The 19,060-nt window shown below is 36.2% G+C and overlaps 2 protein-coding genes across 2 annotated transcripts; one reads left to right on the top strand and one right to left on the bottom strand.

Annotated features, from left to right (window-relative positions):
* The first annotated feature begins 1,779 nt into the window (after positions 1-1,779).
* On the top strand, positions 1,780-2,469 carry LOC103343038 (uncharacterized). Its single transcript, XM_008246708.2, has 2 exons — positions 1,780-1,915; positions 2,074-2,469. Exons 1-2 carry the CDS (start codon positions 1,780-1,782, stop codon positions 2,394-2,396), a joined length of 459 nt encoding a protein of 152 aa, XP_008244930.2. The 3' UTR covers positions 2,397-2,469.
* A 13,754-nt stretch (positions 2,470-16,223) lies between these two features.
* Positions 16,224-17,846, bottom strand: LOC148921083 (UPF0481 protein At3g47200-like; the record flags this gene model as incomplete). Its single annotated transcript, XM_089047935.1, has 1 exon — positions 16,224-17,846. A coding segment is annotated over one exon (1,479 nt), but the record flags the coding sequence as incomplete, so codon positions are not given.
* Between the last annotated feature and the right edge of the window lie 1,214 nt (positions 17,847-19,060).

The raw sequence follows: 19,060 nt of genomic DNA, 5'->3' as shown, positions 1-19,060 counted from the left end.
TTTTACAATGACTTCTCTTGTTAATTACTCAAATCTGGTCTTAGTGGCACATCCCTCGTAGGTCGTCAGCGTGATCCACAAGAATCTTAACTCTAAACTATGGAAACGTAATCCATTATATTATCTCCTAAGTAAACTTATTATATTGTCTTAACAACCTAAGAAATGCTATTATATTTGATCATGGACAGTGGACTTGACTCAAGGGCGGCCCTAAGCATAAGCAGGCAAGGCAACCCTAAGCATAAGCAGGCAAGGCGGCTGTCTAGCACCTCAAATTTATATATATATATATAAACGTATAATTACACATAAATTATGTTAACCCCTACTCCTTATAAGCCCTTTCTAAGTTTCTCAACTTTCCAATGTGGGACTCTTTACCTTCACATTCTCACACACCCCAGCACGTGTGGCTAATTTTCAAGCCTAACAAATAGACAATACATATTGGGTGACGTGGACCACGTGTGGCCATTGGGCTTTCACACGTGGGCTAACTCTGCTCTGATACCATGAAGGAAATTGAGGTTCCACCCAAAACCAATTGGCTATGGCAGAGTAAACCCAACTCCTTATAAGCCCTTACAAGATTTTCTAACTTTCCAATGTGAGACTTTTTATATTCACATTCTTACATATATATGTGTAAGCAACTGATTTTTATTGTACTAGAATTTGAGATTTGATAAAGAATTTGAGTAAATATTTTCCCTACCTTTCTTGGTTTGTGGATTACATTTTATTTATTTATTTATTATCTAAAGTGTTAGACTTGCAATGGTTGATGGATGTTGAGTTCATGTAATATATATATTTTTTAAATAAAATGAAAAGTAGGTAGGAATTGAGGTCTACAAACCTTAAGGCCGCCTCTGACATCAACCAATGACCTAAGAGTATTTATAATGGACTTCTTAAACCACCTCTTTAGACAATTTTTAAGGAGAAGATTGGAAAAATATAAACCATGTTCCCTATCCACCTCCTAAAATAGGGAGACCTTTAAGATCTCCTAAATTTGAGGAGAAAAGAATGACTCCTAGTGGCTCCCTATAATTTAATGCTGCTTTATTTTATGATTATTTTAAACCTTTAATTAATACTAACTATTTTTTATTTTTATTTTTTTTATAAAGATGGACTAATTAAAAAAAGAGTTAAGAGCATTTATGACTCCGTAAATTAGAGAGTATGATTGAAGCTAAAATTTTATAGAAAGCTCCTAAAATAGTTTTTATATGTTTTTAACTAAATTTTAACTAAAAATTAGAGAGCATGATTGTAAATGCTTTAAGTTAAATAAGTATACATGTGTGCGCCAAGGTTTACCATTGACGTAAGCCGCTATGACGTATTAAGCATACATAAGCAGGAAAAGTCCATACAACTGTTCATGAACAAATTACTTATTGCCATTAAAATACTTTTTTATGAAAAATACTGTGTGAACGCTTTGTTCTCAAATATTTATTACAACTTCATGAAATTCTTGCAGGATTGGTAAATTGAGCACGTGATGTACGAGCAGCTCTTTGTTGGGATCTTGATATTTTGAGCGCTGAAATATGAAGTCAATGTCCACATATCACTGTCTTGATTAATTGACCTAATTCATATTTGTTAAATAAAAACACAAATATTCTACATGAGGAAATAAAAATTAAAAAAATTAAGGAGGATCCGCATCCCTCAATTAGTTCCAACAAGGGAATCTCAACGCCTATATATATAGCAATTTTGGTTTCTCACAGAGTAAAGTTGTGCTCTTGAGAGGCGATGGTGTCAGAATACAACCAATTCGCTGCTGTGGCTGTGGGGGATAAAAGGAAACACGATCAAATCTCATCACCATCGCATGGCAAAGAGGGGAACAAACCAGGGAATCCCCCCACACCCGAAAAAACAAACTTAGGTATATATATATATGTTTTCTCTTTCTTCTTCAGACATTTAATTTATTAATGTACGTACGTGCTAATTCACTTGCAATGGCCACTTTCTTTGCTTCTTCATCTCTTTTTTTTTTTTTTTTCCCTTGTTTCATTACTTCTTGTATTGAGGACTGCGCAGAAGGTCGAGCGAGCAACCGAAGGAGGAGGGATGAAACTGGAAACAAGTTGGAGACTAGCAGTGAAACGGATTCTATCAAGGCCACACTTGTTCTTCATGAAGACTTAAAGCAGCTGTCGGAAATAATACACACCATTGAGGGTAATTGCCCTAACATAACTGGTTCTGTCAACGTATTGGACCTCTTTATTTCCTCAAAGAATCATATTGAATATGGACGTAAGAAGGCTGGTAGAGGAGTGATGATGTTGAAAGAGGGATTGAGCATACTCTATGAAGCGCAAGAATTATTAAAGGTCACCGATTCAAAGCCCCAAGAGTGAATTCACTTGCAGCTCCATTACTTTGCCTGTAGCAACTAGAAATTCGAAGACTCCCGAAATGCCTCTTTTCGGGTTCATCTTAATTATTTGTCATGTCCGAACTTTACTTCAATAAAAAGTCAGCGAAACCCCTTTGTTTTGCTTCCTCTAATATTTTTTCTTCTTCTTAAATTTGGGTTAAATCAAATAAAACTTGCTTCTTCCAACTTTATTTTACTATAATGTAATGTTATCTGTCTCATGATGTATTGAGATAAGATGATTCCTTTTAAGTATTTTCTATGCCGGTGTATAACAAAAGAAAAATATTCACGACATAAGCTTACAGGCAAAGAAGAATTCAACTTTGCAATTACAATATTTTCTACTTCCTTCACAACGGCAGAGCCTCCAAGTGGTTATTTATTTTATAGGACGACTTGGTTGGTCTTGATCTGCTTAATGAATATTTTATTTGACTTATTAGGTTTACCAAATTAAAGTAAAACAAAAACACTCTGTAAACTTGTGCCTCGTCCTATGACGTATACCACTTACCTAAGCAGCAACCCTCCAAAGTCCAGAGTCAAAACAATTGCATGTTTTTTATTTGGATTGCTTCGCTGGAAAGTTGAAGATGCCAATTCGAAGCATTATTGACTTGAACATACGTATCTCCTACAATCGTGATTTTGGGCGCACCAAGCATCCTATTATACAACCGTCCTAGTAAACATTTCACATGGTTTTTATCTCACGCACATCCGATTGGGGAGTAGGGATAATCCCCGTCCAACAAATCATATAATTGACTGCGATATATTATAGTAGGAAATTATTTTAGGAGATTTTTTTCTTTTTTTCTTTTTTTACAACAGAAGGTATTCAAAACAACATAATTCATCCACAACAAACTTATGACATAATGAAGTATTGAAGTCACCACACTTATGTATTCATGTGCATCTAACATGAGATCTTCTCCAATCAAATGGAGGAGACAACTACCAATATAGTTAATTCAGTGAAAAAACAAAACAAAAAATTGTCCTTGGAGACTTTTCTAAGTATTTGGTGTGTGTGAGTATATATTGAGGGATTCCTCAAATAATCTTATTTGAACAACACCTTGTGGGGCCCATTAAAAATTTTATTTCAACTATCCGAACCGTTTATTTTTCTAGTCTTCAGTCATAGATCATCCTTGTCAAAAAAAAATTTGAAAAATCAGAAACCGTTAAGACATCTAGTTGTGGCCAACAAAATCGAGGAATATAGTACTTAAGAAAACACTAAAATAACAACTACTGAATTGAGTGGTCAATTGGATTCAAATTCAAGTGATTTTTTGCATATACGATCTTTGAAGGAATACCTACAAAAAAGATATAGTTCGGATCATTGATACATTGTGGAATGAGCCCCATAAGATGTCCCTCACATATGTGTGTGTATATATATATATAGGACTTGATAAAATTAAGTTTACATTCCTCAAGTAAGAAAAGGATTATAACAAAGTCCACTCAGAAAAATTAAATAATCAATATATATATATATATAAAGGATAGATGGAGATCATGTTCTCATCGTCTACATATAGAGCAATATATTTCAGAGCTCGGCAAATAGCGTATTGGTGACATTTCTCTTAATTTTTCTTTAAGGTGACAAATTGAAACTGAAGTATAAATTTAGGTGACATTTCTATAAAAACTCATCCGCTTGTTTGACTTGTATAGATGGTATGGACGTGCTCATGAGAATAAATTTCAACTTGAACATTCTTAGGGCTAGTTTGGTACGTCATACTATATTGACTAATTTATGTCGAATAGTATTAATATGTTCCTAAGAGTACTGACTGTTTATTCGTAAAATTATAAAGCATTTGGTACTATTCCGGATAAATGGTCAGATTAAGTTATACTGTGTTTGGTGCTCCATCGGACAATTTTGTTTTAAAATTCTTTGGCCAAATTCATATGACCTTTGTATTTTTTATTATTATTATTATTTTATTTATTTTTATTTTTTTGTTGCCAAGATCTATAAGACAAGTAGATTACATGAACTAACCTATTATCATAATCGTAGAACTTGGGATTATAAGTTACATGGTATATAAGCACACCTTTACTGATGGAAAAAAAAATCACATATTAATATAACAAAAACTTCTTTATATATATCATATATAGGACATGAAGCATGTCCAACATCATCAATCTTTTCTCTTGTGTTTTTATGGACATGAAGTATGAAGCTGTTAGCTAGATCCTAACTTAATTAGGAGATTTATTTTATAGCCTATTAGAACTCTATTTCTTTCCTTTTTGTATATATATATTGTGTAATTAGGATTTTATCTTATTTTCTTGTATAACTTTACTAAGGTTACAACCTTATATTATAAATACCTCCTTTTAAAGAATGAAATATATCTAAAAAATATTCTACTTATATTATTTGACTAAAGCACATTTGGAAAAATTTATATAAAATTGGTAGATATGACTATTTCTTATGGACATGAAGCATGTTGAACACCATTAAACTTTCTTACCCGTTTGGACTAGATCAAAAACCTTTGACCACTTCTACACGCCTAATACAAAATTGGTATATTATATATTATATTTCCTCTTGTACTAGTAGTTGACTGCACCCAGTTTCGCCAAGGAAAAAGAAAAAGTCAGACAAGTAATATAACCCACGCCGCTGGTTTTTTTTATACAGGGATCGATCCATGGCATCATAGTTTTTAGAGCAACTCCACCCATTTGCCCTTAGTCATGCCAAGGGGGGAGTTAGGGCAGCCACTATTCACCTGAATAGTGGTTGCCCTTGCAAAATCAGAATTTTGTGTTTCCACCCATTGCCCTAGCTAAGGGCAGTTACTATTCATTTTTTTGTTTTATTCACAATTTTATTTACCTTAATAATTAATTTGGATAATATTTTCGGATAAGATTTACGGGTTCCTACGTGTCAAGACTATTCATAATCGGATAAAATTTCGGGATAAGATTTTTTGGTTCAAATTTCGGATGAATTTCAAAATTCAAATTTCAGATAAATTTTTGGGGTCAAATTTCGAATGAATTTCAAAATTCAAATTTCGGATGAATTTCAAAAATTAAATTTCAGATACATTTGGGTTCAAATTTCGGATGAATTTCAAAATTCAAATTTCAGATAAAATTGGGTTTCAAATTTCGGATGAATTTCAAATTTCAGATAAGATTTTCATCCAATCAAATCAAGCCACGTGGCATCTTTATCTTGCCAAATTTTTCTATAAAACCAAAGGCTCACCTCATACCTCTCACACCACATCTTTCAATATTTTCATTTCTTAGAGTTTAGAATTCATACTCCATTCATTCTCAATGGAAGAATATAGGAGATGCTTGGAGAGGCATGAGAGAGAAAGAAAGGAGAGAAACCGTAGAGCCGATGAAATCAATGAGTTGCAGAGGCAAGTTGATGAACAAGTTCTCATAGCAGTGGCAATGGAAGAGGAAGAGAACCAAGGTCGCCGCCGTGGTTCACAAGTCGGCCGTCGCCGGAATGTGGACAGACATAGGCATTCTCGGGGTAAGAATCTTTTGGAAGATTATTTTATCCCAACTGCTTTGTACTCTGATGTTGATTTTCGAAGGCGATTTAGAATGCAACCCCACTTGTTCAATAAAATCATGCATGATATTTGCAATTATGATGCATACTTTGTTCAAAAGTGTGATGCTACTGGGGTTTTGGGCCTTCTGCCGGAGCAAAAGCTTACAGCTGTTATACGCATGTTGGCGTATGGAGTATCTGCTGATCAGGTGGATGAGGTTGCCCGAATGGGGAAGTCCACTACGTTGGAGGCTTTGGTAAGATTTTGTGATGCAGTTGAAAATCTGTACACTAGGGACTACCTGCGTAGACCTACTCCCAGGGACCTCCAACGGCTTCTACAAAAAGCCGAAGCTCGAGGATTTCCAGGAATGATTGGTAGCATCGACTGCATGCATTGGCAATGGAAGAATTGTCCAACTGCCTGGACAAGGTGAATACGGAAATAGGAAAGGCACAAAAAGTATCATCCTGGAAGCCGTTGCTGGCTTCGACACATGGGTTTGGCATGCTTTCTTTGGAGTTGCCGGAGCCCAAAATGACCTCAACGTCCTGGGTCAATCTCCGGTCTTCAACGATGTTTTGAGCGGCCAAGGCCCCAATATTACCTATGAAGTCAACAATACAGTCTACCAGACGGGGTATTATCTAGCTGACGGTATCTACCCAAGGTGGACCACATTTGTCAAATCCATTCCGAATCCCCGATCCCATAAGCAAAAATTATTTGCTACTTATCAAGAAGGATACAGGAAAGATGTCGAAAGGTGTTTTGGCATCCTTCAAGCTCGATGGTTGATTGTTCGAGGTGCGGCCCGTATGTTTGATGAGGAGATCCTCCGAGCATTATGATGACTTGCATCATCCTCCATAATATGATTGTGGAGGATGAGTACGATTATGATGCTGGAGAGGTCTATGAATCGGATCCAATAAACACGGCCTTGACCCGGATTTATGAAAGGCCCATGGGGCCAAATGGAGAACCGTTTGAGCCGGAACCGTTGGTGAGGGACGATCGTATGATGACCCGGATGATAGATCGATATACAGAGATGCAATCTTCGTATATTCATGAAAGCCGTCAACTTGACTTGATAGAGCATTTATGGACGGTGAAAGGGAATGAAGATGAATGATGGAGCATAGATGCTTTTGTTATGTTTTAGGCCTTATGTTTTGGTTGTGTTGTTTAGTATTGCTTATGGTTTGGTTGTGTTGTTTTTTTATTTATTATTGTGCCTTGTTTGTAGTTTTTGTTTTGATTTTAATTATGTTTTGTTTGATGTATGGAATATGTTGAATAAAATTGTCTTTTATTGAAGGCTTTGTTTATTAAATAAAGAAATCCAATACAAGTCATTAAGAATTACTACTACTAAAATAAAAAACATGAAGTACACCAACTTTAATAGAAAACAAGAAAATTAAAAATACATAAAAGGTATGCCAACTAATTTAATGGTTTTGATCATTTAACCAATCCGTGTTGCTAGGCCCATCATCCTGGAAAAGTCTTCTTCTCATAACATCCCTTCGTTCTAGCTTCCAATATTGTTTTGTATCAGGGGACATATGGTTTGTATCCATCGTCATAGTTTCCCGATCCGTCTTCTCCATATCTTTTTTGCACAAATACTCCTTTTCTCGTGCACACTCGGCTTGAATTGCCACCTCCATATCTTGGCGTTTTTGCTCCATTTCAATTCTTATGCCGTTTTGCCTTGCAATTTCCTCCAAAAACTTTGAATTATGATTGCTTGAATTACCCGTTTTCTTTGCCTTCGCAGCCTTTCGGCCAATGGGCCTCGGTTCCTTTTGGATGGGTGAGTCTTCACTCATAGGGGAATCGAGAGGTGAATCCGATGTCGTTGCATCACGGAGAGGCGTCTCGCTTAAGACAACGTCGGGACCCGTTGGAATAATATTGAAGCGTTTACAGATTTCACCACCTCCCAACATTCATGATGGGTGAATTTTTTTTTGCCACCCCCGGTTGCACCGAACCACATCTGTGCTTGAATGAGCTATTTAACAAAAAAATGGAAATGCAATAACTATTTAAAATATATTGGATATACAAGTAACAAAATAAAAATAATGGAAATGCAATTAACCTTACAAATAAATTGGAAGTGCAAGAAATATGAAGAAACAATTGGAAATGCAATAAATATTAACAACATATTGAAAATGCAAGAAATATTAACAAAATATTTGAAATGCAATAAATATTAACAACATATTGAAAATGCAAGAAATATTAACAAAATATTTGAAATGCAAGAAATATTAACAAAATATTTGAAATGCAAGAAATATTAACAAAATATTGACAATGCAATAAATATTAACAACATATATATATTAGGACATTAAACTTAATAAAACGAAAATTACAAAATACTTACCTCGTTAGTACGATTTTCCCCACTTCTATACAAGTTCATCGCTTTTGCCAAGGCATCTCTCCATTTTGCCATCTCTTTGTTGAGAAGTTTCCACCTACTCGACAATGTCATTTCCGTACGAGGCGAGTCCTGAATTTTTTCGCAAAATTCGGCATGAATTTTTTTCCACATATGGAAAAATTTCATCTCATTGCCTGACAAGGGACAATGACGAACTCGGAGCCAAGCCTCACACAAAGAAACATCTTCCATGGTGCTCCACGCCCCTCAGGTTTCAATAGAAGAAGCCATAAAAATAAAAACTAAAATTACAAGGTGAAAGAGATGAAAATGTTGAGTGAAGAGTGAAGAAAATGTTGAGTGAAGAGTGAAAAAAATGTTGAGTAATTGTAGAAGTAGAATAAAATGTATGAAAATTGGTGTTGAAAGTGAATGGTATTTATAGGTATTTATAGGGAAAAAAAATCAGAATTTTTTAGGATTTTTTAGTATTTTTTTTAAAAAAATTTCGATTTTTTTTCATAATTTTATTGTCCAAAAATCGCTAGCCGTTGGATGAACATTTGGAATCAAATCGGAGCGCTGGGGGAGTGCCACGTGGCTTCCACCCGTTGGGCTGGCGTCGCTCGACGTCAAGACGCGGTTCAAATTTTAATGTTGGCGCGTGCATTGCACACGCCAACGTAAAAATTTGAATTCGCGTGACGACGCCACCGACGTCGTCATGACGTCACCCCACCGCGTTTTGGACATGGGGCGGAAGTTGCCTTCGGGCCAGCCCGGGTTGGTGGGTCCCACACCCCGGCCTGGGCTTCTCCGCTGAACGAAGTTTTTGTTTCCCTCGGGCCTGGGCTGCATGGCTGGAATAGCTCTTATAGAAAATTAAGCTGTCCCTTATCAATTTAATTTTTCTCACCAACATCCCATCACTTTATTTTCTGATAAATAAAGTTATGGTTTTTATAAGTAAAATTGAAATTTGTATTTAGGTGACAATGGGTAAATTTAACGACACAACAACACAACAATCTTCACACACTTTAGACCTTGACCAAATACACATATGACTAGTCAACTGCTAGTCATGAACAACCATAATCAAGAGAACACATAGAGCATGCCACAAAGTACCTGCAACCCTAGAAGATTATTAGTGACAACCTAGGCACTCAGAAGGACCCGTCAATCTAGGCATCCCCTGTGCTAGAAACAACTATGGTGAAAGTGTGTGAAATCATCATTTTCAAGTAAATATCAAACAGCAGATAAAGATGACTAGTCAACCACCAAGAACACAAACCCATAAAAATTACATATATGCAAAGCAGAATTTGTTCACCCAGAAACCCACCATCGGGAAAAACTGGGAGTCATCAACCGACTAGGCACTCCACTAAATAGAAAAAGATTCTTACAAAGGAAACACAACCAAGCTCAAGAAACACCTAGGTCTATTTAAGAGTATGAGCTATACCTTCTTCGTGCAATCTTCTTCTTCAACTTAGCAAAACTTGAAGCTCAGTTCTTCATGGCAATGGCAGCCCTTCTCCAGCTCGCTCATCCCATGGCACTAGCTTGCAAGCTCCAACACAGACCGAAACCAAAAATTTGGATTCAAAGGAGAATGACCAATTTCTTCAAGAAACCATACTCTTGAAGAAATCAATCTTAAATCTGACCTAGATATAAATGAGAGAATGATTTAAGTAGCTAGATGCAGATTCGTGTTTCAAATGCAGTTTTTCGAATAAGAAATTAATTGAAAAAACTCATAGATGAAATATTTGGTTCTCTCTTGAGGTAGAAGAATAGAAAGAGGGCAAAACCAATCTTTCCAAAACTTCCACCCAAAAGAGACAACTGCCCAAAGAGGAAATTCATAGCCTTTACAGACAGAAATTCCCTTAGGTCAGAATCACACCTGGCAGCAGAGAGAGAAATATGAATAGGACAAAGAGGTTGGTTATCCAGCTGGAAATCCAACAGAGTAAGGATGACTAGTCATACGAGAAACAAATGATTAGTCATCATTTTATAAAAACAGTTTAATGCAATGATATGCAATGCTCACCTTACCTTTGTCAAATTGCTTGAACCTCCATAGGATATAAGATAGATAAGAGCACCAAGAGAAGTTTTTCTTAATCTAAACTTGAGCTTGATAAATAACAATACAAATCCTATTACAAAGATGTCAAGGGAAGCCAAAAGAAAATTACAAAAACCATACATTAACAAAAATCCCATTCGATAACTATGATTCAACTTAGCAAATTACTTAATGAAGCTTAAATTTCTAGTTATTATACTTTTCAGATTCCAAAAGTACCCATACTTACAATTTATTGTATCATGTGGAGCGTATTAAGTGTTGATTTCATCAATTTATTGTCATGATTTGTTTCCTCCTAAAATGCCCCTCATAACGTATTTGGTAAAATTTATTGTAAATTTGAGGACATATCTTGTTTCTTAAAATTTCAAAATATTTGGCACATACAATCCGTTGGATTAGAGGCAGGTTGTGCTGTCCCAAAATACCATTCCCCCCTCCTTAATTTGAGAGCCATAAGATCCACACACGATTTGAAGAAAACTATACTTTTGGCTAGGATATATAAATCTTCGACAACAGCCATGGGTTTTGCATCAATGAAGAGGAGGTAAATTATTCTAGTTATATAGGGGATAGGTAAACGATAGGTAAGTTATTTTACAATCTAGCTTTCAAAATGAGTTTTTATCAAAAATAGCAAAAATAGACCCTATACTTTTATAAATGTCAATTTTTATAAAAACTTTCAAAAATAGTCAAAAATCCACTTGAATAGACTGAAATGCCCTCAAAACAAAACCCACGTAAACCTAAAAGGCAAAACCTTATTAGATGAAACTTTGAGAATATTTAATTTATAATTTTATTTAGATCAATTTGTTGATTTTTTTTGTTCTGCATACATACCTCTAACTTTGAGAAACTTTGGAAGATGTAAAGATATACATGCACCGATCCAAGATATAAAGATTTAATGATGTGTGATAGAAGGGGTTTCCAGGGGCGTGATTCTGAAATTGGTACTTAGGTGAGGAGGGGTAAATTTAAAAGATATTCAACCAAGAACGCAGCAAACTTCACACACTCTAGACCTTGACCAAATACTCTTATGACTAGTCAACTGTCATATATGAATTATACCAAATAATAATATACACAGAGCACACCAAGATGTACCTGCAAGCCTAGAGAATTACTAGTGACAACCTAGGCACTCAGAAGGACCCGTCAATCTAGGCATCCCTTGTGCTAGCAACAACTATGGTGAAAGTGTGTGAGACCAAACAGCAGAATCAAGCAAACACCAAACAGCAGAAAAAGATGACTAGTCAATCTGCACAAACCCAGATGACTAGTCAACTGTCAAGAACACAAACCCAGAAAATTTACAGAGTTTGAAACCAGAAACTGTTTACCCAGAAACCCACCATTGGGAAAAACTGGGGGTCATCAACCGACCAGGCAATCCACTAAGTAGAAAAAGATTCTTACAAAGGAACACAAGCAAGCTCAAGAAAAACCTAGATCTATTTAGGAAGATGAGCTATACCTCCTTTGTGCAATCTTCTTCTCCAACTTAGCAAAGCTTGAAGCTCAGTTCTTCATGGCAATGGCAGCTCCTTCTCCAGCTCGTTCATCCCATGGCACTAGCTTGCAAGCTCCAACACAAACCGAAACCAAAATTTGGATTCAAAGGAGAATGACCAATTTCTTCAAGAAACCATACTCTTGAAGAAATCAATCTTGAATCTGACCTAGATATAAATGAGAGAATGATTTAAGTAGCTAGATGCAGATTCGTGTTTCAAATGCAGTTTTTCAAAAAGAAATCAATTGAAAAACTCATAGATGAAATAAGATGGTTCTCTCGAGGAAGAAGAAGCGAAAGATGGCAAGCCAAACTTTCCAAAACTTCCACCCAAAACAGACAACCACCAAATGACCAAAAACATAGCCTTTACAGCCAAAAAATTCCTTAGGTCAGAAAACACAGATGGCAGCAGAGAGAGAGAAAGAGGAATAGGACAAAACAGTTTGTTATCCATTGGAAATCCTACAGAGCAAGGATGACTAGTCATCTGAGAAACGGATGACTAGTCATCATTTTTATGAAGACTGTTTTATGAAATGATATGCAATGCACAATACCTTTGTCAAATTGCTTGAACCTCCATACAACAGAAGTTAGAGAAGAGCACCAAGAAAAGTTTTCCTTAATCTAAACTTGAGCTTGATAAATAACAAAATACATTCTATTACAAAGTTGTCAAGGGAAGCCAAAAGAAAATAGTAAAAACCATACATTAACAGATTCAAGCAGTCTTTCATCTTGTTGAAAATAGATGGGCTTTTTGAACGGATGGTTTGCATATTGCAATTGTAACAGACGGTAGTTAGTTAAGTCTTGCCAGAAAACTCAGTAGCGCATTTTCAATGATGTTTTAGTGGAAGATCTTCTGCAATTTTGTTTTGTTATCAATATATCTCGCATTTTTATAATAATTAAAAAAGAAATAGAAAATGTAGCAATACATGATAAAAGTTGAACTTTGGGAATATACACTACAGATCATGAGTATTCCCTGAACGCTTGTTTTGGTTTTAAGGTTTTTGTGAGTTTTAGATCTAAAGGTACTTAAGTCTATTTATATGACTTTTTGTTGTAGCGTAAAATTAATGACATCATTATGCTTGGATCACAGCATGTGATATGTAGCCAATGTAAAAGGTTGGGCACGGATTGTCCATGACTGACACTAGTATTGACCACGGATGTATCACTGTGCACACATGCGCAGTGGCCTTAATTATATATGTATATATAAAACTCGACTTTTTTTGTTGTTGTTGGAGACATGTAACTCGACTTGGTGGCTCACATTGTTGGGATCAAGTTGGACCGATGTGGCTTTTTAATATGTTAGCACAAGATGTAAACGATGCTATTCGATTATAATAATTTTCCTCCTGAAGAAAATAATAATAATAATTGAAATTGAAACCTCAATTATGTTCATGTAATTTTTGAAAATTCTGGTGTTTGTATGACATGACATACCTGACTGGTGTGACTGCAAATAACTCATGGCTATATTGGCCGCAGCCAAGCCAGCATTGACTTATAGAACCTTCCTAGTAAACAACTCACCTACTTTCTACCGAAAGCGCGTACTCTTCATTGTTTGAATTCAACTCTTTACAAATAGGGATTGCCTAGTTTCGCGTGTATATACTATATATACAACACCTAAGGCTTTGCTAGGGTAGAGTCGATTAACTTTCATTTCCTCATAAAAAAAGAGATATCGAGATTGGGTTCTCTCAATCGCCTCCAAAAATCGCAATATGGCCAAAGAAGATAAGAAGAGTAGTAAAACTCAGCGTAACGTGTTTCATGGAAGCGCTTCCTCCCTTGGAACCCAGAAAACGAACTATTCATTTCTTCAAGGGATGAGCACAGGAAGCACTGGCCGTAACACTAGAGGAAACTCTTCCTACCCCACAACCCAGGACAATTCCTTATCTCCTAGGGTTATTCTGTTTGTCATGCTCTTAGGGCTCGTTTGTCTGATCTTTTGGCTGGCTAGAAATTCGTGAAAGGTTCAGGTGTGCAAGGTTAGTTTTGGGAATGGTGGTTCTTGTTGATCCCATTGTTCCCTTGCTTTCCTCCTGATGTGGCTACTTCTTTAAGGCCTAGTGGCTTCTTTTCACTCCTCATAATAATTGGGTTCAGCCCTCTGATGATTTGCCCCAGTTTCTTTCTCATTTATGCATTCGGATTTCCAAAATTGTGTTGCATGCTCTCGTTCATTTGTAATTAGTACCATACTAGTTTGGATTGCTTCCACTGATGGTCAGTTTCCTTAAAATATGAACACTTCTTCGTTATGTTTCTTCCTTTTTCAATGATTTAAGTGTTGGTTTCTCATTTCAGCTATTAATAAATAAAGGAAAATTTGTATAAATACCACATGAATTTTTAATTTTTAATTTTAACCAAATGGACTTTGTAAAGTGTTGCAATCCACCACCTACGTCTAACTCCGTTAAAGTTTCCATTAAGTTTAAAAGCATTTCCATTAATTCACTATAACTAAAAATAATTTAAAAAACATAATTTTTTTTTTTAAAAAAAGTTAACCTAGTTATATCAAACTTGGCCTGCCCCTTTATCAACGCCAATTGTCCTCCACCCTCTGCATAATTAAAAAAAAGTTAACCTAGTTCAAATTCCCATGGCATCTTGGGAGTGTGTAGAAAAGCCTCATTCGCCCTTACTAACTTTTCTAAGAACACATTCCAATTGTCAATTTGAAAATAAAATGAATGAGTAAATTTGTTTCTAATTGGAACCCCATCCTCTGGCCCTCCTGAGGTTTGGCCTTCACCACCATTCAAAAATCTCCATGCATAAAATTCATCCAATTGTAACTTTAAACATACTACGCCATTCACCCGGCTCACTAGCTAATATTGCTTCTTTCATATGCTCTGTATTTTTGTTATAAAATCAATGAGGTTGGGACTGGAGGATTTCTCCTGCTCCATCCTTTGAGTTTCATTAGTCATTTATGTTATGTATTTTAAAGATTCTCCGTGTATAATGAGTTTTTATCATCTTAGTTTATTATGTTTTCCCAATTTACATATACACGATTGTATTGAGTCACAAACGGGAGAGAATTAGCCCTATCACTATTGGATACATCCGTGCATGAGTCTATCTCTTTAACCACATGACTTAGTAAGAGATTTATCCCAAAGTGAATCTTTTTAATATGGCCTCTCTCTTCCGGGAAGGAACTGGGTCAAGTCAAATCAAGTGAGGGATAATGTACTCGTTTTTGTAAACATAGAAAAGTAATTGTGACCATTTTTCTTCCCTCCTGGCTCCCCTTGGTTGGATTGGATCAAAATGTCAGTAAGATACAAACAAATGCGTGGTTGGTCCAAATAAATTAATATATGGTGCTTCTTGTTTTTTCTTCTGGTAGATTAGAGTTAATTAATATGTGAGAGCTAGGTCGTTGATTCTTCCAATTTTTTACTCGGAGTATTATATTATATGGGGTTGTTTACGAGGAGATGTACACAATAGTTGTCAATACTTCCAATTATTTTGCATTTCATGGTCTTATAGGTAGATGTATCAAACTAGTCTAAAGAGGATGGTAAATTTTGATGACTGATAATCAAAGGTGCTTAAAGCAAACCATTATAATAATGAAATTCAACACAATATAACAGCCTGTTTATTTATCTTAGTCTTATAGTTTTAGACTTCCAAGTTATCAGTACTTCAGAAAATTGAATAAGAAGATGAAATTTTACAGAAAGGGAGATGTCAAAAAGCATCTTGTAAATGGACTTAACTAATAATGCTATAAGGAATAAGATTATTTAGACTGAGAACAAAGCCAAAGGAGAGGATGGTAAACAAATAAGCATCGAATCATATTAACCACGAAACATACAAAATGGAGACTTTATGAACCTAAAAGAAACTAGATAAACTAGACAAAATGTAGATTCTGTACTCTATTTTGTATCCTTTTCAGTGACTAAGTTTAAATTATTCACTATTTATTACCAAATCTGGTCATTAAAAATTATGCCCCAATCATTTTAGAGCAGTATATGTTTGATTTTTTTTTTTAATGTCACACTTAAATAATTACATAATGGTCTACCCACCTCCGATTCGACTTATTACCATCTCTAATGTAATGACCTTTTTTCTTGTAGTGTATAGAAATAGGATACAAACTCGATATGTGTGGATATCATATAGAGGACTATACGATATACACACATAATGAAAATCTAAACTCGATAGATGGCCCAAGAGAAATCAATTCAGCCCTGCAATCGTAACCACCCTTCCCCCTAGAGAAGCTAGTATTAGCGAGGGTAAATGGTGAAGTATGTCTGCAAGGAAGTGAGAATGAAGGCCAAAATCGAGGCAATAAATACTATCTTACTCCATGCAGAAGAGAAATAAGTGCGATAAAGGTACTTGATGTATCTTCGAAACCAGTATCTACTGGTGTATGCATTGACTTCGGCGCACAATCTATCAATATAGAAATCCTTCATGACAACTCCATCTACAATACCTTCGAATTGACTGAAATTTTCTTGGTCTCCAATCCAATTGTGCTGTATGATCCCATATTGACGAAGCCGTTTGATATCCGCTGAGGAACGGATAAGACTCTTGATAAGGAATGCATATGAGGTGACGCCATGCATATTACTAAGACTGCACTGCTCGAAGGCAATTAGGTTTCTGAGGACTGAACTCGCAGAATCGTCCATAACCAATGGGGGAAACCTGATAACTCCGTTACTGAAAGTTATGTTCAACAACTGGTCCTCCGACGACCCGACTTTAAACCGAATTCCAGACTCCAAAAGTTGCGTTGCAGAACAGTTGAATCCCCACTTGTTTTTGCTATCTGGATCAGCAAGTTCCGGAAGGAATGAAAAAGTCTGCATTTTTCTTCTCATTTTTCTGAAAAATAAATTGCATAAAGGTTCTTCTTCTTTAGTATTGGAATTGGAAGACAATTCCATATTAAAATTGAGCTTGATTGACACCTCATGATCATGAGGTACTGGGAGGAAGTAGAATTTGTGCAAGAGGTCAAGCAAATGCTTGAAGTCTGCGCCCTGCCTGTCTTGATCTTCTTTAGGTATTGACTTTCGGCTCAAAGGTTGGAAGAACATGAGAGCAAGGCCAGCCACCGAGTGTGGTGGCTTACGGCTCACGACAAAAGGCCTGACAAGCTCATACAAAAGTTCGAGGATGAAGAAGGGGATTTGGTTCTCAAGTAATGCTAGATCATGTTGAAGAGCTGTGACCATCCAAGAACTTTTGAATACTGGATCGGGTTTGCTTTTTTCTCCTGCATTTTTGGCATAGTACCGGAGGAAGAGCTCCAATATGAAGCAACCATCAAGTAACATTATTTGCGCAAGGTTATTCTTGTCATACTCAACATTTTCAGCGTAGCATTGACGAACCTTCATGTCTAAATTATAAATAGCTTCCGTGCAGTTTTTCAAGCAACTGCGAGACTCATAAGGATCGTCTGTTTGCTGAAGAAAGCTTAGCATGTAACGCCATTTATGCTTTCTCATACCGGCTACAAGGTCGGGGTCTCCTCGATGGAAAGGCCCAATTGAGACAACACGAGGGTTGTAGGCGTCCTGCTTTACTCTTCGAAGCTTACTTGGAACTTTATAGATGCATGAGTCCTCTGCTTCATTTACTCCTCCGAGTCTTTCTTCAATCTCCGCTATCCACTTAGCTCTGCCTCTAACTTCCTTCTGTTTTGTAATTGCAGGAGGAAAAGGAAAGAGTGAATAAAAAAGACAAAAAGAAAGGGAGTTCAATTACCTGATCAATATTTACCTGAATTTCCTCGTCTGAGTCGATCATCTCAGCAGGATTTCCTTCCTCGCGTCCGACCACCAATCTGAGCCTCCAAGACGACTGAGCATTGTCTTCTAATCAATTCGTTGAAAATGGAAAATTATAATAGAAAATGACTCTACCATCCCAGTCTCCTATCTCCAAAGTTAACAAAAGAAAAATATTCTCGAAAATGTGCGTGACATAAGCTTATAGGCAAAGAGGCAAAGAACTGTTCAACTTTGCAATAACAATATTTTCTACTTCCATCACAACGTACGGCAGACCCTCCCTCCAAGTAGTTATTTATTTTATAGGACGACTTGGTTGGTCTTGATCTACTTAATGAATATTCTATTTGACTTATATGTTTTCCAAGTTAAAGTAAAGCAAAAACACTTTGTAAACTTTGTGCCTCCTCCTATGACGAAACCAAGCATTCACTTATACAACCGTCCTAGTAAACATTTCACATGATTTTTATCTAACGATAAACTTTTTATTAATTTAGAAGATGTCATTCATAAACCATAATAGGCATATATAGATTGGCATGAATACAGTGGTGGTCTCATTAAAACCTTTCTAGAAAAACCACATGGGACAAATCTCATGGTTGGAATGAGTATCATGCATGCCATGGACTAACAAAAGAGGCCGATTAGGCCACTTTGGACTGCTACAAAGAACCAAAAAGGAAAAACAAATAACCAAAACAAACTACCAAACGACCAGAGAACTACACAGAGAACCCAAAGAGTCTATAGAACTTATTCTAAAAAGAAAGAAACCACACAAAAAGGGTGGTAGAAATCCGATGCCGAAACGCAGGGGAAGATCCGATGTCTAAACATATATGGAGATCCGACGCCATGACGCAATCGCCTATGATAGTTGGAGAAAAATCATAATAAAACAAAGACAAATACGAGAAACCTCTTCTGTCTTTAAAAATGGGGGAAGAGGAGAAGGGAGGAAGAGAAGAGGGGTGAGGAGAGGAAGAACAATGACTTCCTCCCCTCTCAAAGTGAAAACGGCTTTAGGAGTGTTTTTGTTAGAAAGATGGGGCTAGGTTTTCCACCTATCATTTCACTTGTATGTTTACCAAATTAAAGAGAAGCAAAAAAAAAAAGACTCTGTAAACTTTGTGCCTCGTCCTATGACGAAAAGCTGGCGT

Source organism: Prunus mume, linkage group LG1 (assembly GCF_029339155.1).
Source record: "Prunus mume cultivar Tortuosa linkage group LG1, ASM2933915v1, whole genome shotgun sequence".
Classification (NCBI taxonomy): domain Eukaryota; kingdom Viridiplantae; phylum Streptophyta; class Magnoliopsida; order Rosales; family Rosaceae; genus Prunus; species Prunus mume.
Note: the sequence above shows the minus strand (reverse complement) of the source record. Positions and strands in the feature narration are given on the sequence as shown.

Excerpts from the sequence above, each read along its gene's own strand:
- LOC103343038 (XM_008246708.2), top strand. The coding sequence starts at position 1,780 with ATGGTGTCAGAATACAACCAATTCGCTGCTGTGGCTGTGGGGGATAAA. Across the intron at positions 1,916-2,073 it reads ACCCGAAAAAACAAACTTAG|AAGGTCGAGCGAGCAACCGA; the intron begins GTATATATATAT and ends AGGACTGCGCAG.